This window comes from Vigna unguiculata, chromosome 1 (genome assembly GCF_037176805.1).
Source record: "Vigna unguiculata cultivar grain cowpea cultivar isolate G323 ecotype 2 chromosome 1, ASM3717680v1, whole genome shotgun sequence".
Lineage (NCBI taxonomy): Eukaryota > Viridiplantae > Streptophyta > Magnoliopsida > Fabales > Fabaceae > Vigna > Vigna unguiculata.
In genome coordinates this window covers 11,805,596-11,829,341 of record NC_140792.1, presented here as the reverse complement: position 1 = coordinate 11,829,341, position 23,746 = coordinate 11,805,596, and the positions used below count along the sequence as shown (strand labels likewise).

Below are 23,746 nucleotides of genomic sequence, written 5' to 3'. Positions count from 1 at the left end.
TATCCTCTTTACCATAACTCTAGCACTAGGTCCCTTGGCTAGGGGTTTGTCCTCATTCCCTCCCTTTTGAAAAGCATTTGTCCTCAAATATGGAGGGTATGCCTCATCATCTATACCACCTACAAAAGGAATAAGGTCAGATACATTAAAGGTGGCATTCACTTCATACTCAAACAATGGATCTAGCCTATATGCATCATCACTAACTCTTTTAAGAACTTGAAAGGGACCATCTCCTTAGGAATTAAGTTTAGACTTTCTTTGTTTAGGAAATTTGTCCTTGCTTAAAAGAAGTCAAACCCAATCCCCTTCTTAAAAAATGATATCTATTTTCTCCTTATGTTTGTACCTTATGTATCTTTCTATTTGTTGTTGAATTTGGGTTTTATCTTTCTCATGTAATTTCTTGATAATTTTGGATTTAGCTACCCTTTCCTTGTGAATAAATTCAAAAAGGATGGGAAGTTGTAGTAAATCCAAAGGAGTTAGAGGATTAAAATCATACATAACCTAAAAAGGAGAGATCTTAGTAGTCTTATGAAGTATCCTGTAACATCCCGTCAGGATATTAGGAGTTTATAATAAAATAAAGAAAATAAATAAATAGCAGAGCATTTATTAATACCTCTATTTCCCAAACGCGGGAAAAGTGAAACTTTCACACACACACACACACACACACACACACACACACACACACACACACACACACACACACACACACACACACACACATATATATATATATATATATATATATATATATATAATAGAAGCTGAACTTTAAGATTTGCCAAATGTCATAATCCATAATAATACTCAAATGAGTTTACATTTCATTTCCAAAAACAGAAAATACAAGTATATAAAATGCCCCGGATATCCCCTCTCTGTAGCTAAGCTTCACCTGAGCCACCTGCATCAACAACATATGCTCCCGTGTACCGTGTACACGATCATCGCCAAACACACGCAGATAGGGTGAGCTTAACAGATAACACATATACATAAAGCTTACAGGTATATAATTATACAACCACATGTAACTATACATAACTTAAACACCTCACACTGTTCCATTCTTTAATTTCTACCATCTGACCCCCAATCAGATTATTCGTGTCCTACATCATCTAATGAATTACTTCAAGGTGACTTGCTGCCATACCTATCGGCCACTACCGATAGAGCACGTGCGGGAAAACATGCTACGGATCATACATTGTAACGCCAGGTAAAGTTCCCATATACGAACATAGTTCGTATCGTCCCAAGACTACCAAACTCGTCAGCCAACAACTGAGGAGGGTAATCTAACTGGACCCATCCGTACTGGCCACAACCAGCACACTCACACCGGCAACACTCGCCAACCTGAGCCACAACTCAAGGGTTCCTCGTGTTCATCCGCCATCACGAGCCACAACTCAAGAGATGTTATTCCGAGCCACAACTCAAGGAATACCATGTGCTTAACCCCTATCCCGAGCTACAACTCAAAGGATACATTCCGAGCCACAACTCAAGGAACACCAGCAATCCCACCTTTAAAGCACCACTAGACACCTTGTAGATCACAATCACGAAACCAACATTTCAAGCTACAGCAGTACAAATCGCCTGGTGGGGGACACGTGCAGCCAGGCGCTGCCAGCTCCCAGACCGCCTGGCGGGTGTCGCGTACCGCCAGGCGCACAGCGCTTATAGTTCGTCCTCGCTGCTGGTTCCGCCTGGCGGAAGGAACTTCACCGCCAGGCGCCCACGCACCAGTAGCCCACTGTTGGCCTCTACCGCCTGGCGGTTCCCATTGTCCCGCTAGGCGCTGTGACAGTAACATCACTCTGATTGTATTGGTTATTTCACAATGACTCCACTCATCAACCCAAGTATCCATATTCACCACCTCATTCCTCACTCACCCATATTTCTCCAATGATGGTTACTATCATCAAGATACAATCCTTCAACTCATATGTCCATACTAGTTTACCACCTTAGTCCTCCTTAAGGATCATTCAATCATTTATACTTTTTCTGAGTTTTTTTTACCCCAAAATCATAAAGAACAGCTAACCACCCCGTTGTGTTAATCAAATTACGCACTTTCTCATTTACCATTAGTAACCTAAACCATAATCCAACTCTCTACAAAGTTGCTTAACTACTCTATCTCCATAACAGTCCTCACATCATAACATATAGGGATATTACCTTACTCCTTGGACTTAAAGTATCTTTTACTTTTAATCATAACTATCGTGATACACTATCTGCATATCTGCATATCATAATTGTTGTTACACTGTTTTAGGCATCATACCAGAATCTCATTTCCCAAATCCTTCCTCATAATTCCCTATACTTATCATAATCTAACCATCTATAAGTTATAGGATTTCCTTTTTACAGGCTCATAATCCAATGACCCCAAGCTCCCTCATAAGGTGCCAACCCTCCCAGTGAACTACCTCAGGCCCTCAATTCTCTCGCAGCCAAACAGAGCCACTTTCCTTACACTGGCGCCTCAAGTCCCATACCGCCAGGCGGTGCATCAGTTCTGGAATTTCCAAAATTTTGCACTGCCCTCGCAAGCATCCAATTCTCTCCCCAGTTCTCACAAAGTTCCACACCCATAAAATTTGCAATACCCACAGTACCTACTCCCTAAATTTTCCCTCAGGTTTGCCACACGAATGGGTCTTACAGTATCCAATTTTTCCAACCTTTCAACCTTAATACCTAGTTGCACTGTTACATTTGATTAAACCCAAACTTTCCAGCATTCAACAGTAATTTCAACAACTGATCATGCACCAATAATTGACACAAAGTCTCCCCCGATTGGAAACCACCCAGAACCCCGAAATCATCAAAATCGAGACCTAACGCTCGCGTCGCCTAGCGGCTGGATCAACACCGCTAGGCCCTTCATCCAAAACCCAGAAACTGATAAGAACCCCACGCGTCGCCTGGCGGCTGGGAGTGTGCCGCTAGGCGGTTCCCCTTCCAGAACCCCAAAACCAACTTAAAACAGATGAGTCGCTTGGCGGTGGTTAATCACCTGCCAGGCGGTTTTTGGAAATTTTCCAGAAATGCAGAAATTCGTGAATACAACAGCAGATAGGCATTCAATTTATCATACATCTCATGTTATTATTATTTAAAATAAAACAACGGAGTCCAGCTCCCCTAACCTGATCTCCTTTGCTACACTTGAAATCCTCAAACTCTTTCCTTTGGTCACCAATGGCCACTCTTGAATTTCCTCAACCCAGCCTCCAAATTCACTCACGCCAGTCCTTCTCACTCACTTTTTGTCTCTGTTTTCTAAGTCTATGTTCAACCTTGCAAAACCTTGTCTAAACCCTCACTCTTGCCTTTTAAACTAGTGCTTTAGGCTAACCCAAAAATCAAAAACGAAAATGCACCTTATTATCTTTTAATGGCCATTCATTTCTCATTATGAATGGTGATTACAGCCACCCTTGGCTGCTGATTCCAGTAGGTTTCTCTTACCCCTTCCAATTCCTTCCAAAGTTAACATTAGCAAAATAAAAATAAAGTTTAATTTAAGTTTCCTAAGACTTGAACCCATATCCATGCAATTGTCAAACCAGTATCAAACCATCATGCCAATTCATATTTCATGCTAACACTCATAATTCAATTATCATATCATTCCATAGCATGTATTCATAGATTTAAATAATAAAACAATAACAAAAGTTAACATACATAGGACTCGAACCCAAGTCCTCTCACACATTTAAAGTACTCTCAACCACTTGAGCTAGTACTTTTTCACATCATACTCTTCCTAATTTAATGTCATAATTATTTTCCCACCCACATTTATTAATTATTTATTTATTTAATTAATTAAATCCTACGGGTCTTACATATCCTATTATAAGAAAACTCAATGTGGGGAAGGTACTCATCCCAAATTTATGGTTACCCTTCAAGATTAGCAATAACATAATGGATAGAAACTTATTGACAACTTATGTTTGTCCATCCATTCATGGGTGATAGGAAGTAGAAAAGGTAAGTTTAGTTCCTACTATTGACCAAAGGGTTCTCCAAAAATGACTAAGTAACTTGGAGTCTCTATCAGACATTATGGTGCGGGTTAACCCACGAAGTCTAACCACATCTCTAAATAAGAGCCTAGTTATGTTGTTTGCATTATCCACTTTGTCATTGGGAATAAAAATTAAAATGAGCCATTTTGCTAAATCGATCTACTACAACAAAGATAGAATCCCAAGTTTTTTAGAAGACTAAGAACAAAATTCGTGCAAGTATCTTCCAAAGGGGCTAAAGCAACAGGTAAGACGGTGTAAAGCTCATAAGGCATGTCCTAGACTTAGGTTGTAAACATGACACACATCTATGGCAATGTCTATAGACATCCTTCCTCATATGAGGCCAAAAGAATTTTTCCTTAAGCAAACTCACCCCCGCCCCCGCCCCTTTCTTATGTGTTTCTTTGACTGGTAGTTTTCAGGTACACAAATTTTCCCTTCTTTAAACAAGTACCCCTCAGATACATAGAAACCTCCTTGTATTTTCTTCAAACACTCAGCATAGGTGAAAGAGAACTCAAAATATTAAGCATACATTTCCAGTATGTGATTAAATCCAAGAATTTGGACTCCCAATTTTAAAAATAAGTTGTTCCTTCTTGACAAGGCATCAACCATAATACCTTTCTTGTATTTAATCACATAAGGAGATTATTCCAAGTACTCCATCCACTTAGCTGTATTTTATTCAACTTGTGTTGGTCCTTCAAATATTTAAGTAACTCATGATCACTATGAATGACAAACTCTTTAGACACTAGGTAGTCTTTCCAAGTTTGAAGAGCTCGCACAAAAGCATACAAATCTTTGTCATAGGTGGGATAGTTGCGAGAGGTACCATTGAGTTTTTCACTAAAATATGCAATAGGGTGACCTCCTTGCAACAATACAACATTTATGCCAACTCTAGGTGCATAACACTCTAGCCAAAATGTTTTTGAAAATTCAGGTAAAGCTAGAATAAGTGCATTGGTGAGTTTCTCCTTGAGTTGTGCTTTTTCTTATTTTTCTCCCTAACAAAATATGACATCCTTCTTCATCACACTTTCTCTTCGCACTTTACTCTATTTTTTCTCTTCTTCTCCATACTTTTTCCACTAGTCATTGTGCACCTCTTACATTATTTTAGTCATTCCTCCATCCTCTACTTCTTGTATTCCATACTCATTGTTTGGACTCATTGTCACTGTTAGAAACTTTCCTAGCTACCCATTTCCCTATCGCATCGATGTTTTCGTTTCATGGGTTTGTTTTCAAAAAGAAATTCATTCATTGTTGTTGTGTTAAATTTCATTACATATTGGTTATTCCAGAAAGTTTTGAGATTGAACAATTTAGAATTTACTTTTCAAAAGGTAAATACATTCTAAATTGTAAAATTCATTGCCACGACTAAAAAAACTCATATTTCTTGTTAATTTTGTTTTAATTTTTTTTTGTAGAAAATACTTGTAAATTTTGTTATGAAAAAAAAAGTTGTAGAAAATTACTGCTAATTCTTTTGCAAAATATTTTGTATAAAACATTTTTTTCAACAAATTTTGTAGGAAATACTTACGAATTTATAATTTTGTAGGAAATAATTACCTACAAAAGAATTACTTACCAATTAAGATTCCTAGAAAAAATAGCAGAAAAAATAATAGAAAAAATAGTAGAAAAAAGTTTTTTCTTACAAATTTTTTTAACAAATTTACAAGAAAAATCTCATGTAATATGAGAATTTTTAGTAGTGTGCATTCTTATTGCACAATTCAAAATGTATATTTCAAAATTTAAATACATTTTAGATTATGGAATCTTATCAAAAATGCAATTTTTTATCCAGAATGCTACTCTCTATTCACTCATTTAAGTCATCCCATGTACCAAATACCTATAGCAATATATTACAATATAAACATATGTCATGTGTTATTTTTTTTTTACACAAATAATAACAAATTTGGCTTACCTCACCTATTGTAAAAAGATTGAATGCAATCTCCTTCAAATTCCACTATATGAGACTCATTCGTGTCAAACATCTTATCCATTTCATATATGATATTTTGCTCCAAAATTCAAAATTCATTTTTATATTCCACGATACTGAAGTAACGGTAAGAGTGATAAAACAATTAATGTAGTACTTGATATTGAGGTACAATTACACATTCTAAGCATGGACTAGAAAAAATGTATGATGGTGTGTATGGAAACAATGGGGTGCATAAAGTGATCACCTCTTGTTTAAGGGTTTCAACTTCTAGGACCCTATATTTTCTTAAGCACCTCCCATGCATTTCAAATTAAATTGTGTAAGATTCAGAAAGAAACACTATTAAGAAAGTTCGAGAAGGGGTATTCCTTTATCAATTCCAAAAAGAAGAACTTGCTTGCATCTCATCTTTACGTTTCGAAATGTAATGGAAGTGCAGATTTTTTTGGAGTATAAAGAAATAATATCTGAGAATGTGGAATAATTTAGATTCCCACGGTCATTTTGACTCCCCAACTTGGAGGAAAGTTTTAATGTCTATACTAAAAATATGAAAAAAAAAAAAATCTTGATAGCGTAAATCAATAGTCGTATCAGTCCATCATCTAAAAAATGTAACTAAAATGATGATATTAATAAATAATTTAAAATTAAAACCATAGTAAGTGACTAAATTTAGATAGTTATTTACTATCACCCAGAATAACTAAAGTAATTATTATTTGAAATCAACTTACACAGTTATTTCAATTTAATTCGTAGTCTTAATTTTTCAGTCTGAAGAAACAATTGTATTACCAACTCATAGAAATGTGCCTTTTTAGAAGATGCCCGTGATTTTGTACCAGAAACATTAGCAAACTGAAGTATAAAGCACCTAATTAAGTTTACAAATTCACAAGAGCAATTAAATGTACAATGCAATTGTTATTCTATACTTCATAAAGATCACAGCCAGCACACCACAGAGGGGATGTTTTCAAGGGTGTTGAAGAATTTACAAACACTTCCAATCTACTTTGAAATTTCACTTCCTTTGTTTTTAACAAAGCAGGGAGAGGAAAACAGACCCCCATTTCTACACACTTTTTATGCCTAGGCTTAATTCTATTCTCAAGGCTAAATGAGAAATATTGTGGAAATTCTATCAGCTCCTTCAAATCTCTCCCCATCTCCACCACAAAGTAACTGTATTTAGGCTCCAAATTATTTTTAATACTATAACAAAACAGCTGAGGAAATCTGCGAAACATTATAGTTGCATCACGGCGAGAAAACCCAATATTCTCAAAGTAATCAACTCTGGGCATGAACTTTTCTTCAACACTACATGATAGCAAGTCAGTGTGCTTGTTTACCTCTTCTATGCCAATACTTTGGAGGAAGTATAGGGTAGGACGAAGTCTCTTACTAACACTGCAGACAAGCAACCTGGGACGGCGATTTATAACCCGCTTAATGTCTGAACAACACACGTGTACCTCGCTATGAAGGAAGGTGAAGACAGGTATTATGTCGGAGACATTGGTGGTCAGAATCTCAGGGCACATGCCAACCATACGCCGGAACTCGGTCGCAGTGAAATCCATGGAGGTGATGTATTCCACAGTCGATTTTATGTCTGTAAGAGAGGTAGTGATCAGCATTGGATGGTTTTCAATTAGTGAGAAAGAGTCGATGCCAATGGATTCTAGATAGAGGAGTTTCTTTTGGAAACCAGTATCTGAATTGGGAGGGAGGGTTTGCTTTGGACATCTCCACTTTATTACCTGTGGTACAGCATAAGCACATGAATTTATTCAGTAATCTTAACAATTTGACATGCAAGCAAATACTCCATTCTCTCGCTGAGAAAATGAATTTAATGTGCATGTTACAGCCTTATAGGAGAAACAAACAAACAAACAAACCCAAGTGTATTAGTGCACACCAAACAGAAAAATAGCATGTGTAAAACTTTGTTTCTCCACTCAAATGGGTGCTCAAAGAAAACCTATTTACAAATTTTAGTTGTTGTTCCAAACACATATTATCAAGCAAACAGCGGAAAAAACAACTAAAATATTTCATATGCCCTAAACATGCTGTTAAATGTAATTTTGGACACGCGGAATTTGCATAATTCAATAAGCAGAGTGCAAATTTAGAGAACCAAAGCCCTATCTGAACCTTTGATCAAGATTTTTATTACCCTATAAATTGAGTCTTATGGCCAAAGTTATATTTGTTGTCTATCGTCATGCCATCATTAAGTTCCACTTTCTATAACAAATTTAGAAAAGAAAAGCATGTTAAAAATACAGTGCACAAAGAAAACAACCACCATTCCAAGGCTAAGAATGTGGCTGTTAAACTCACAGTTTTGGAAAAACTATTCCCCATTCCAAGGCTAAGAATGCTAGTAAATTTGCTTGGCTGCAAACTCAGAAGAACTTGTATTAACTTGCAAGTTCAGGGACAAGTTCATGGGTACATAGAAGTGAAGCAAATTATCCTTCAAAACTCCTAAAAAATAAGAATTTTTATGTTTTGCTTCCTTTCGGTTTCGTTCTGAAAACTAAGTTACCCAAAACCCAAGTGACTATTTGATGGAATCTACCAAAGACTGCACTTGGAAGAATTTGAATAATAAAGATGGACTGATTTGCATGATATGCCCATGAAGATATATCACCTAATGCTATTTTCTACATGTTGATGAAGACTTTATGACAAAACCGAATTCACATAACACAGAAAAAGCATTGGTGGTTAGAGTTTAAGCAGTTGAACTAAATAATTGCTTAAGCCCTATTACCCTTCATTATTAATGTAATTTTTCTAGTTCTTTTTTTTTAAATATTTTATGAGTTTTAAGGCTGTCAAGAACAGTTTTTTAGTGTTTTTCAGCTTCCCAAACCATAATGATAGGTAATGGGATACCGGAGTCAATTCTACTAGAAATAAGTGTTGGTGGGAATTTATTTCTTTGTGGAGCCTGAGTGGGCATTTACTACTTGTTGCCTCTAAGCTTACAAAGAACCTTATGTAAGATTTTGAGGGGTGACAATTGAATTAAACTGAAAATTTTTCCAATTGAGAGGATTCTATATCTATAGGTTCTTAGGAAGTAATTTTGCTTCTATCCTTGAATTTCTTAATTCCAAATGTCAATCTTTCTCAACTTATTAATGTTTAGAGATTGTGGTGTTTATCTTTCATTTCTTAGCTCAACCCATATTTTTCCATTTTAATTTCTCACTTTTCTTACCACAATTGTCCAAAGAAATTCATGTTTTGAGATACTCAAATCTTGATCCAAGAGGGTTCACATCACCAATTGTGACCCATGATTGCATTGGAGTATTACTTGGCCATCAACCATTTCTCCATGGCTGCCATCAACCACGAAGCAACACCAGTCATTCATCTGACCAGTCACCAACCATGAATCAGATCTATGTCTGCAAAGCGTACAACAGGATCTCAGTAGCTAAAGAACGGAACTGAGCAGCCACAAATGGAAGCCAGCAACTGCAAAAGAACCAATTACACCCTTTCTGACCTGCAAGCAACTGAAAGCTAGAGATGGTATGCATTGAACCCTTAACTTCCTTCATACATTATTAAAACTGAAACCTGTATGCCCAAACCCAAAGGCCAGCAACCCTCCTCTCTTTTATTTTATTTTGTATTTGCCAATTAATTAGGTTTTATTATTTGCTGTTACTAAAAATAGAACCTTTAGTTTTTTGCAGTAAAAATGAACTGAAATTTGAGTCCATAGCTTGGATCATTAAGAACGATTGTACTATCATTTGTTACTATGGTTTGTATGTATACTATGATTACATATTTTTAATATTATTTTACCCAAGGTAAAACTACTTGTTTAGTTTACCAAGCCTCCACAGGTTTAAATAAACTCAAGTTAGACAACCTTACTAAGAGCCTGATTGTTTTAGAAGCTGTTCAATCACGACATATTTGAGTATAAAGGGATTAATAAACTTCAAATAAAAGCTATCTAAAAGCATGAAAGGTGCATCGAAATTTTGACTTTTCCCCTTCGTCCAAGTTAAAATCCTAATCAAATGGACCATAGAAAATTCCAATTCATTAGAGACCATAGGTATTACCCTAAAGCAAGGGATTTGTCAAGCATTTTAAAATGAGAAAGTCTTAAACAACAAATATTAAATGCCCATAAAATAAAAAACACTCAGTACTTCAGGGCTTTTGAAGTAAAAGATACAATTTTGTCTAAAACATAACCAATAACAAAATAACATCTTCAATTAAAATTTTGAATCAAAAGATAACCAAATACTAACTATTACAGAACTTTCCCATGCTGATAGCCACCAAGACCTTCATGCAAGATTACCAACGATTTCTACTTAGATACTACACACCTTGAGAAAACAGAAAAAGTTTTTGCACAATCAAAACAAAAACAGTCACCAACCCCACATCAATGGAAAAACAAAAACACCCATTTTGATTCATAGGAAAAGGAACACATCAACAATAAAGGGTAACTAACACCTAAATCCAAAAATCCTTCTCAACATCGCCAAGAACAACCAATACGTTCATTGCACAAAATAAGCATGACTCATAAGGAAAAATCGAAACTTGGGCATTACCAGGCACAATTAGGCAGCCCCAGATAAATAATAAAAAAAAAACAAAGCAAAAACTTGACATCATTGAAGAAGAGGGTGAGGCAGAAACACTCACAGAAGCTGTGACAAAGAACTTTGGTCTTCTGCAATGGAAGAAGGGGATGGAAGTGGGAACCCTCGAATGGAAAGGCTTGCAGAGGCCGGTGAAGGATTTAGGAATGGTTGGAGAGGGGGAGAGAGAGTGGTAGTCAGAGGGAAACATGGGGTTAGAGGAGAAGAGAGTGGTGGCACTGGCAGAAGCCATTTGGGGTCTCAAGAAGAGATAACAGGAGAAACAAGGATGCAGATCGAGGTTAGTGGTGTGGAGTGGTGTGGCTATGAACATTGAAAAAATGTTGAATGATGGAGAAAATAGAGTGTTGGCGTGTGCTTCCAATTGGAGAAGTGGTGGATGAGAAGATAGAGAGATATCTTGCGTGTCACCTCTTTGTGGGGTCTTAACCTTTCTCTACAGATCTGCATCCATACATTTGGAAAATCAATATGGTATTTCTACTTGAAATGTTTTATTTTTATTTCCATGTCATTTAAAAAAAAATAACATCACAAAATTAACACTATGTTTTTAAAATGTTTTTTCTTAATTAGGTTTTTAATCTTATATTTATTAATTTCCAAATTTAAAAAGAATATTTTAGTCCTAAATTTTAAAAAAAAAAGGTATTCTTTAAAAACTAAATTTAAAGAATTAATCTTCTTATATGTAACTTATTTTAGTTTTAGAAATGTTTATGGTCATAATTTTAATTTTTTAAGATGATTTTTATTAGTGAAATATTAATAGACAGAGAGAAAAAGAAGGTACATTTTTTTCTACATATATTTTTGTCTTATTTTACTTTATTGGACTAATTATTGTTATCATTTCCTCTCATAATTTTATTTACACTCTTAACTCTTAAAAATATTTATATCTTAAAACATAGAATGTAGTTTTCTAATTAGAATAAATAAAACATTTCACATTAATTATAATTTTGAGATGACCTAAACAAACAAAAATTATTCTTTTTATTCTTTTAAATTATATAAAAATCGGTTAATAAAAGAAAGTATTTCAGAAAATGTTTAAAATGAGATTTTTTCGACTAAAATTAAAATTTTCCAAGTTCTTAAAGAATTCAGGAGTCCTTACTTTCAAGTAGAGATGTCAACAGAGCGGGTAGGGTACGGGTAATAACTCCTTCGTTCCTTATCCGCTGGATAAATATACGTCATGTACTCGTCCTCATATTTGTACAGGTATCTATTATGCGAGTACCTGCCTTTTTTTTTATTTGCGGATAACCATGGGTACTTGCGGGTATTTACAAAAATATTTTAAAAAACAAATATTTAACCATAAATTCAAATAAAATAAAAATACACCACTGTTATCAATTTTAAATAAAGTTCAAATAAATTCAAGTTCATACAAGTCCAAATAATTATAAAAGTAAATATAAAATGACGTTCAACACAAGAGAAATTCTTTAGTTAATGCTTGGATCAACAAGCCCACTTTCTCCGATTGATTCCTGAAAAATAAACAAATAAAAACTCAATAACAATTTATATTGTAGTTTATTTTTGAATGAAATATTAAAGAAATTACTAACTTCATCATTGTCCACATCTTACTACATTGTATAAAGTTTCATGTTGTCCAATTTTAATCTAGAAGAGTCTGAAAACATAAGAAGTTCATTAAAAATTTCTAACAATCACTTAATTAAAATATCTAAGTAAAAGTGTTAATTTCATTACCTTCCATGTTGGTCCATAACCAGTGTTGGAGTAATTTCATTACCCTCCACAGTATTTGGAAGTAATCTACTACGATGTGGAGTAAGAATCCGGCCATCATTATTCAATGAAGACTCAAAAGCAACAGTTGAAACTAGTGCAGAATTTCCTTTTTACCTCGCCTTATATGCCTCAATTGGCCAGGAACCGAAGCATATAATGGCGCGGTGGCATTTTTGCAATTCCAGCCAAGTTTTATGCCTCGGTTCAGCTAACACCCGAAGCCAAAGACAGTTATAGGCCTCGGTTCGCGCAAAACCGGTGACAAAGAGTGTTATAGGCCTCGGTCCAACAAGACCCGGTGCCAAAAAGGGGTATATCGCTTCGGTTGTTAGAGGAACCGAAGCCATAGGGTTTATTTAGGGTTTCAATTTCGCAAACCCTTCTACTTCCCCGCGCCGCGAATCTGCAACTCTTTCCTCTCTCTCTCTCTCTCTCTCTATCTCTCTCTCTCTCCGTTGCAACCTCTACCACCAAAGTCTCCGACCACCTCCGGCCACCTCCGACCGCTGCAACCACGCGAAGGTGAACGTGAACGCGAACCCTCTTTGTGTTGCACCTCCCGTCACCGTCGCGTCGCTCTTTCGTCTCTCTCCCTGCCACCATCGCTGCCACCACCCTCCTCCGTCGCTGCCACCACGATCTTGCAGCCACCGTCGCGGCGTCGCCTCCGCTGGTGCTGCACCTCACTACACAGAGCGCTCTCCCGCATTCACACAACGCCATCAGTGGTTGCGCAAACTAGATCTGTGATTGCAAAACCTGCAAATCAAAAAACCAGATCAGCAAACATTGTCACAACCCCTGCAGATTCACAAACCACCACTGACAATCGCTGTTGCGCGCGAGCCACGAGCACCGCCACGAACACGTTACCACGATGAGAACGCCTCCATTACGGACGCGGCTGAGCCACCGTTGACACAATGGCTTCGGTTCATAGTAGAAACGAGGTAGAAGAGTAGCTCTATGGCTTCGGTTCACACCCGAGACCAAAAGCCATCCCTTTTTGGCCTCACCCTAATATGCCTCGGTTCTGGAACCGGGGCAGAATATCAAAAACAATCGGGGCCAAAAGCCCTTACTGCATTGGTGTGAGATGGGAATTGCTAGAATGTCTCTCGCCAGCATTTGCAAGGTTGGGTATTTTAACCCATTACTTTTCCACCACGCTAAGATATCAAATTGTGCATCTGAATCAAGAAGTATTGTCTTTTCTAAATAACAATATTCTGACTTGAAATTTGGTGTGTCACTTCTCTTTGCAATCTCATGTTTTTCAAAATTTGACCTCCAACTTTCTTTTCTTCCAAGAACACCTATATCCACTTCATTTAGGTTTGAAATTTGAGATGAAGCAGCCAATTTTTTACCCTTGACTTTAATGGCATACTCTTTTACCAAATCTTGACAAATAGATTTTACCTTCTCAATTTCATAATGAGAATTTTCTCCATAATTTTGAGGGAAAAATATAATCTAACAAGTCAATTTTGTACCTAGGATCTAATACAATTCCTACAGCCATCACCTCGTTGATCACACCCCAATACTTATCAAATTTAGCAATCATGGTTGCAGCCACTCCATGAATAATGGAATTAAGATAGGAAAGTCATTCAACTTAATTTCACATATTTCTGGGAAAATGACATTCATAGTTGGATACAAACTACCAGAGAATAAAAGTGTCACATCATAAAATAATTCCAACCTTTGACAAATCTCATTTGCCATCATCCAATCATATTCACTAGGTAAAGCTTTGTATTGATTATCTCGCTATGACAATCTATGAAACACATCTTTGTATTGTGTAGCAACTTGAAGCATAAAAAATGCAGAATTCCACCTAGTCTTGCAATTAAGAACTATTTTTTTCTTAAATGGAATGTTCACTTGACCGCATACCTCTATAAATTTCTCCCCTCTTTTAGGTGTTATTGTCCAAATATGAACACTTTCTCTAATCCTTTCAATGGTGTCAGAGATTATATATAAACCATCTTTAACAATCAGATTTAAAACATGAGCACAACAACGCATGTGAAATAATTGGCCACCTAAAATAAGAGTTCTAGGTAAAATCTTCTAAAAAACTCGCTCAATCATAGCATCATTTGTAGTGCAATTATCAACTGTCAAAGTGGACAAGTTTCTATCTAGATTCCAATCCATCAAACATTGAATTAAGACATCAGCAAGAACTTTACTTGTAAGAGGAGCAAGTACATAAATGAACCTAACATAAAGATAAATATTTTAATAATTTATTCATAAACAAGTAAAGAAAATAATACAAATTGTAATTATATAATTTAGAAACATTACCTCACAAGTCGACTTTCTAGGTTCCATGGCAGACCTTGCTGCTTCTTGACTAAATACATAGTTGCCAACAACTATTGTTTCACTCCCTATTTTTTCTATTTTGAGAAATGCTTGCTTGATGTCTCGAGTTGTTCGAAGTTTGCAACACCTAAATTGCGCAATCAAGTGTGATGTCCCTTGCTTTGACTCCCCTAAAAGTTTTAAGCCACAATAATTACAAATGGCTTTCCACTTTCCATCTACTTTTTTGTTTCTTAAAGTGATTCCATACAACTGATGTGTGTCTTTTCCAAGAATGTTATCCTCTATTTGAAATGAACTTCCAGTTTGTACTTGGGTTGAGTCATCGCCTTCATTCATAGGAACATTATTTGATTCCCTTATATTTGATTCACCAACATTAAAGTCATTTTTCACTTGTTCTTCACCTTCCTTGGGAGTAGAAATTTTTTTCGTAGACATGCTAAACAACAAACCAATACATATTTAGATAATTTATATAAATTCGTAGACATCGTTAATTTAAAATATTACAAATGCACATAACCATATGACTTTTTAATGTTTCTATTATCAAAAATTCTATCAAAGAGGTTGTAAAAACAATTTATAAAGTGAGTATACATAAATTATACATATAATTAATCTTGACAAACCAAAATTGTGCCCTCTGCTATTAAAATAATAAAACTCATACGTTAGTGGTTTTCGATGCATACGAAACTCATGAAATAATAAAATAATAAACCAAAATGCTATTAAAATGATAAAAGTCATACGATAGTAATTTTCAATTCATACGAAACTCGTGAAATATTAAAATAATAAACTAGAAACTCAGTTAAATTAGAAAACCCTTACGAAACCATATTTTTCAATTCTTAGAAAATAATAAAATTCAATTCTTAGAAGTTAATAAACCTCAATTGTCACGTGCCCAGTATTCTTATTTTGTTAACTCCATCATTTGACAACAAACATACCATAAACCCACTGTCTATATAGGGTTTGATGTATATGGCTAATTTCAAAGAAAGGAAAGAGAAGAGTGTCAAGGGGTGTACCTGGAAGAAGACAACGTATCAATACTTGAAGCTGGAAGAATGAAGACAAAAGATAAGACAAGATGTGCAGTGTAAGACCCGGGAAAAATTAGATTAAAGGAAAACAAATAAAAAGAAAATTAATGGCTAGATTAATATTGTTGATTTATTTAATTTAATTAGGTTATTAAATTATGAAATAGAAAATAATTATTATTTGAGTGATTTAAGTTATTGTGGTGTTTATAATAATTATTTAAGTGATTTAAGGAATTAAGGTTAGTGGAGTTTAAGGGCTTTAAATCTTATAATGTACATAATATCATGTGATGGCATGTAGTCTAGTGGTGATAGTTCCGTGCATAGAAGAGCAGATGCAGGATTCGAACCTGGTGTGGGGCCCATGGAGTGTGGGGCCCATGGAGTGTGGGGCCCATGGAGCGTAAATGGGGTTGCATTTCCATGCATGCGGAAATAACGCTGCAACCAATTCAAAATTTCGTTGCTCATTTTCTTTTTATTTCTGTTTTATCTTCTGTTTTTTTTTTATTTTTTAGAGTTAAATGATAAGGAAAAATAAAATGGGCTAAAAACAATCTTAACATAATTATTGGGTGGGATTAGATAAAGCAAAACCCTAGGAATTTTCTTTAGAGAAAAGAGGGAGACCGGAGAAGGAAAAGAGAGAAAGGGTGCAAGTTAGAGTTTTCAGTGGTAGGGAAGAGTCTAGAGAGGTAGGGGAAGCCAACCTTGCTTTCTACTCTTGTTAATCTTGCTTATTTTCTTCTCGTTCTTATGGTATGATGATGGTACAGTTCTGTTTTTCTTCTATTATATGCCTTTATCTTTGATGCTTGAATGCTTTTGTTACTATGTTTTCTTGTCCAGTGGGTGTATAAACCTTTAAACGTTGGGTTCTCTTTTCATTGAGTGCAGTTTTCTTAGTTCACTAGCATCTCATGCCTTTCGTTTTGGGGATTTTAGAGGAAGCTACACTATGGGTTCGTTTTCCTTGTTTTCTCGTTTTTTTATAACAGAACATTGATGATTGGTACCATGGTTGTTTAGTTTGCGTACATAGTGCTCAAGATTCGGATGTTTTTGGTTTCAACAATTTTTATTCTCTTTTCTTCTCTTTGTATGTTTATTTGCATTTTTATGAAACCCGGAGTTTATTTACGGGTACATGATGGTATTGCATACATGGTGCAGTGAGGTTCGAGTGAGAAAATGTTGCAAGAGAGTGAAGCAAGCAGTGAGTGCAGTAAAGTGAGATGTATGCAGGTTATGTGTGAGCAGTAAAGTGAAAATAGTGAGTGAAAGGAGGGATGAGTGTGGTTGTGTGTGTTACGTGAAGTTGGTGCTAGTGTGGTGGAGTCTAGGTTCATGCATGGTGCATGTGGGGGGTTGTGAGCGAGAGGGTTTAAGTGATGTGGGCCATGGGTGCGTGAGTTGCAGGTGTGATGAGTGCGAACGGGTTAGGATCGTGAGTATTAAGTGTGGTTTGAGTGTGAATGAGTGAAAAAAATTTAAAGGTGCAGCCTTGACTTTCTCTTTCTTATTTTCTATTAATTCCATATAAAGATATATGGCTTTTGTTTAATTCACGTGATTGCAGCAGTTTCCTTTTCTCTTTCTTTTCTCTCTCTTTCCTTTAAACCATTCATGTGACTTTTTGAGGGAGGGGTATCCTTTAAAGGAATTGGTGCAGACGGTGCCATGTTTTCTTCCTTTCTCTTTTGGGTTCGTTTTTTTACGTGATTAAAGGATACAAAATCCTTAATTTTTTTCTCTTGTTGTCATGCGTGAAATGAATGGGGCAGCGGGTTTAGAAATGACAAGTACGTTAAGTTATATATTGACTATTTTTCTTTGAAGGGTTTGAATGCGTTAGGAGTATGAATTGACGTTGTAATTTTCTTGCTCTTGTATTTGATTTTTGGTATGTGATTATATACAAGAGTGATATGTGAATATGGTTTGGTTGGGAGACCTTATTTTTCAAGCATGCTGTGATGGTGTATATTTAGTTGGCAATATGAAATTCTCATGGGTAGAATGTGTAACGTCCCATTTAATTATTAAACGAAATTAAAGGAAACGTCATGCGATAAAGTATAGCAGCGTAGTCTTGGGGTCCTTAACGCAACCCCTACAGCCTGGCACACCACGATGCCAATAGAAAACAGATACAATTTTAACAAGGAGTGTAGAGTAAGAAATCATAAGACGATACAGGGGCCGTAGCCCTAAGGAAATCATGAATAAAAAGACCCCGGCCCAGACGGCTAAGCTGCTGAACCACCGTTCCCTTGCTGACCACGAGAACCTTGCCCATCTGCTCCCATCAACCAAGTTGATGATCATCGCGAGGAAGAATAGCCACATACAACACAACCATGCAACAAAACGGGTAAGCTAGAGCCAACAACATATGCATCATACAGTCAAAAGCATTTTCATCATCTCGCATTCATGTAATCAACCAAACATGTTATGACTCTCATTCAATACACTACGACTCGACTCGACTCATCCGGATACGTATAACTTAGTCGGATTCAGCGGATGCTTGCACTTGTGGTGGATACCTCTACTCGACCCTGAGCTGCTCGATCCTGAGCTATGTGTTACAATTGTTACGATGAATCAAATTTCCCTCACCACAAGGTTAGCCCTTAATGGATTTCAGGCCTCCTGCTACTCTCACCACAGGGGTCAGTCCGCTCTAAGTGAGACTAACTGGTCCCTTAGAGTGTCAGGATACAGTCCTTACCTTGAATCCTTACTTAGTTATACAAATGGGGCACCACCATGGACACCCACAGGGGCCATGGAATTACGTCCCGACCACTGAAGCGCGACCCCAGAGGTCTCACCTAGAGACCCCAAGGAATTTATGCGCTGACACGGACCAACATTCATAGCTCAGAAATAAATGAACGAAAAATCATATTTACCTTTCCATCCCAACCCCTGAGATTAATTCCTAATACGCATCATATTTCGAATCCCTACCTCTGATCATCACCACCCCATGAATCTAGGGCCTCATCTCATATTTATCACGTGTTCCTTTAGTTCCAAACCACTCATTCATTTCACATGCCATTATCATACCCAACCCGTCATACGCAATTCATGAATCATGCCAAAAATACCTCATGCTCCACTATATGCATATCATTCACCATACAATCATACCTAACCAAAACAGATCATTCAGGAACAAACAGACATTCAATCCCAGCTCTGCCTCGCCCAGCACCTCGCTCAGGCTGAGGGGTCTCGCTCAGGCGAGTTCCCCCTCCGCCTAGGCGAGGGCACAAAAACCATGAGCATGGACAACGCGGGATCTCGCTTAGGCGAGACCCCTCTCGCCTGGGCGAGTTGTCTGCTCGCTCAAAAGTCGAGCTGGTCGCCTGGGCGACCTTTCGCGCAAAAGCTCTGGGCGAGCTCCCTGTTCATCTCGCCTAGGCGAGTCTGGCTCGCTTGGGCGAGATTAACAGGTCTCGCCATTGTTTCACCTGCAGCAGCCAAGTTCTTCACCCAAATAGTTCATACAATCAGCTCGCACGCACCAAAACGAAATATCACGCCATCAAATTAACAACCAATTCATACAAGGTTCAGAAGCGTGACTCGAAATTAAAACCCTAACTTCCCGTACCTGGGAAAAAGGCTAACAGTTGGGTTTTTGGGCACGAACAAAGACCACAGCAGCTCCTAGAGCAGTTTAACGAGCTGAAAACAAAAGAATATTATGAAACGAAGCTACCTAGTGTGGTCCCAACAGGAAATCCGAAATAACAGTGCTAACGAAGAGGTATGGGGCGGAAACAACTTACGCGGGGCGGAACTGGTTTAAACAGGCACGACGGGGACCAAAGATTGAACCCTAGCGGAGGTGATTGCGGCTGCTCAAAGGTTTGGGAGATCTGTTTCAGCAAAGTGAGAGTGAGTGTGGAATTAAGGCAGACCGAAGGACTTTATGCGTTGGGCCGGCCTTAGGCCCACTGACAAAGGGCAGCCCACTAAACTTTAGGGCAGGAAAGTTAACAGATTTTTAATGGGCCTTACAGAATGAGAGTATTTTGATTTGCTTGAAAACTCTTGGTGGAATCTAATGAAGATTTTAGATGAAGGTGATGTTATATTTGGTTTAGTATGATTGTTTGGATTTGGGGTTTGTGTTCAGATCAAGGATGAAATGCGACTATAATGTTTTCGTGTTACTTGAATGAGACGCTGAGTATTATTGGACATGTTTTATTTATGAATTTCTTTTATGAATATCATTGTTTATGGTTAGCTTACCCCTATTTGTTTGTTTGTATGTATGTTGCCTGTGCGATGATCGTATAACGTGTATGTTATACGGGAGCAGATGGTAATGCAGATATTTCTGACTCGAAGTAGATATCGGAAAGGATGGAGTGGACTCGGGATTTATGGTTTATTTTGTTGATTTAAATCAAACAGTAGAGACTATGAAATTTTCTTTTAATTCTAGTATTTAGTTGGAACTTTGTTTATTTAATATTATTATTATTTCAAATTAACATTTGGATTACCTATTTACTTTTAAATTAAAAGTTTTTAATTAGTACATTTTCAATGTTTATTTCTTTTTCCGCGAAACGCAAAAATTTTCTAACGTTCCGTGACGTTCCAAAATTGGGGTGTTACATGCAGCTTAGAAAAGATTAGGTCAAAATTTTCTTTACTAATATATATATATATATATATATATATATATATATATATATATATATATATATATATATATATATATATATATATATATATATATATATATAAGGATATTTTTGTGAATTAAAGTTTAGCGGATACGGGTATCCACAAGTAGGATACTATGATACATGTACATGTCCTGTTAACATGCGAGTATAAAAAATAACCGTACCTGTTACTCGCGAGTATCCATTTATCCATTTTTGACATCCCTACTTCCAAGAAAAGTTCTTTGGTGACATAGACTTCGAAGAATTAACGAATAAAATGACATTTTTTACATCATCGATTCTTATTCTTATTCAAATTCAACGTGAGTATAAAAGAGGGGAGAGTTTCACTATTTTGGGGGAGGCGTAGAGGCCTCTTGTTTATAGAGTGAAGAACCTCATTCACTCATTAAACTAGGTGATGTGGAATTAACAAGCATAATAGACAAGTCAATTTCGTTCCTAACCTTTTTCAAGTTCCACATCTCTCAAATCTTGCTTTTCCAAGTCTTTATATGTGTTTGTGCTTGTAAATTTCTTATAAGCTCTATGTGGGAGCTTAGGGGGTTATGTGTTGTTTTGGTCGAGCTCTTCAATTAGAGTGTTTTTTATGCTCTAATGAAATAAGATGAAGTTGACTTGTAATTTAACACCTAACTCACTCTATGTCCTTGGACAATTCTAACTACATTTGAGTCATGTATAAACAAAGATAAATGATGTTTCAACAAGGATATAGATGTGTGAATCATGTATAAAAGGCAAGCAAGTCAAAAATTCTCTTAAAAAGATAAATTATGTTTCTACGTAAAGGCCTCTTGAATTAATACACTTGGATCTTTCTAGACAATTAAAACAAATTCTTTTAGTAGTATATGGTATAGTTGATAATTATACGTGATGGCCTTCTGTTAAATTTTTGAAACACAAGGATGACTCATTCTGTTATATAATTGGAGCATTTACAAATTCATACAATTTTGAATTAAAAATTACTAAATATGTGCATATTGAGAAAAAATTATACAAATGAACAATGTTAGAAAATATTAAAAAAATAATAATACTAATAATAAAAATATGAATAATATAATAATTATTATTATAACAATAATATATATATATATATATATAATATTAATTAAAACTAACAATTCTTATATATTTTTAATTTATATTAAAATATTTCCAATAACCCTCACATAATTTAAAAAATAAAATAAAGTAAAATATATTATTTTTTAAAACAAAATATTATATTTCATCATAAGGAGCCTTCTAGGTTTGAATCTTACACCTAGTGCTTATAAACTTTCCCTCGAGAATATGCATAGACTTAATTCTCTTGAGCTACATCTCTTGTGACTGAGTTTTGGTAAATAACACATACAATATCGGTGTTCATATTAGGTTCTAATAAGTGGTTGCACATTACGGCCTTGTGCATGTATCTTGTTTCATGAGTGTCACTTAAAGACTTGCTCATGTCTCACAATGGCGACCCCACCATCACACTCACTAGGTAAACCCTATGACTCACACATGTACAAAATTGTCATTGGGTTTATTAAAAGGTATTTTAAAAAATATAAGCATAATAATGTACATACCTCAACCTAATTATTGCCACAATTTATAGTACACCTCGCCAAATGAATGAGACATAAAATTTAATCAAATTAGTTGGTGTACTTTAGTCAACAACAACTTAGTTCTTACCTATTGAACTCTATTCCATGGGATCGCCATTCATGTCGAGATGGGTGTCCGTTATTGCAATTAATTTATGGGCTTTAATCTCATTCACCTCGACGACTCAAATACTTGTTGTTGATGATGCATCAACCCTTTCACAAGCAAATATATAATATTTGTGAGCTAACAAAGTCAATAGAGATAATACCTTGAGTAATTAAGTTTCTAAAAATTTGTTTGTCATTCTCATATATCAATTTTTCATTGACATTTTTAGTAGAAACTTTAAATATAATGATTTGAATGTCATAATGCATTGAAAATAGGAATAATTTATGCTTGCATAGTAGATCATGACAGAACAACAACTTTTTAACATATTTTCATGATAATGCACCTTCATCCAAGGTTAAAACATAACCATAACCAGTAGTTGATTTTGTGTCACCAAAATCAATATCCAATTTACATTAATATATCATTTAATAATCTCAAGAAATTGAACATATTAAATGTCATAACTAGAAGAAACACAAATAATATTATCTCTAGATGGCAAAATAGTATTAGAGGTATATTTTCACTCACTTTATAATATATAACTAAGAAATTTTATTTATTTTTATTAAGAGGTATATTAACCATTGCAAGATACCCCACACTTTGAAATATTTTAAATGTGGTTCTCCTTTCTTTTTCTTTTTTTTTGACTTTTAAGAATTTTATCACAACCTTTTGTAAGGAAATATATTTGAGGATATGACAAACAAAATATAAAGTTTCACTCTATCAAAGCATTTACCATATTAAAGTTTTTTTTTTCCCTGCACCATTAGATTAAAACAATATGAAGATGTTACTTAAGGAATAATACCATGAGTTTCACATATAAACACTCATTTATAAAGACATGCATCATCACTTCTCTATTTAATTAATTTTGTACCTTAAAATTTTATAATTTGAATGATCTCTAACCAAACTTCTCAACAATTGTAATAATAGTATGTCATATAGTACAACTTATGTTAGTAATGATCAAAGAAAAATTATTAAATATTTTATTATAGAATAAAGGTACTTAACTCAAACAAACCATCACAAATATATCATTTACCAACCAAAACACATGTTTAGAAATAATAATTTATTGTAATAAAAAATCATTTCATAACCTTGTTGAGCAGCAAGGAATAGTTTCTAAATTCAAAAACATGAAAATCTTATTTAAAAAACAATAATTTCTAGAAGATAAGTTTAGTTTTATTTGACCATCCCTCAATTTTTGATATGAAGAATTTTTTTTATCAACACACACATGATCATAAGTATGATATCAAATACTTCATTTTAATTTTATGTTATAAAAAATATTTTATGTTCATAAATATGATAAAACAGATTTATTGTC

General features: G+C 35.4%; 1 protein-coding gene across 1 annotated transcript; it reads right to left on the bottom strand.

Moving 5' to 3' along the window:
- Positions 1-6,976: 6,976 nt before the first annotated feature.
- On the bottom strand, positions 6,977-11,119 carry EMB3114 (Mitochondrial transcription termination factor family protein). Its single transcript, XM_028057429.2, has 2 exons — positions 10,792-11,119; positions 6,977-7,838 (listed from the first exon to the last, which is right to left on the bottom strand). Exons 1-2 carry the CDS (start codon positions 11,059-11,061, stop codon positions 7,002-7,004), a joined length of 1,107 nt encoding a protein of 368 aa, XP_027913230.1. The 5' UTR covers positions 11,062-11,119; the 3' UTR covers positions 6,977-7,001.
- Positions 11,120-23,746: the final 12,627 nt, after the last annotated feature.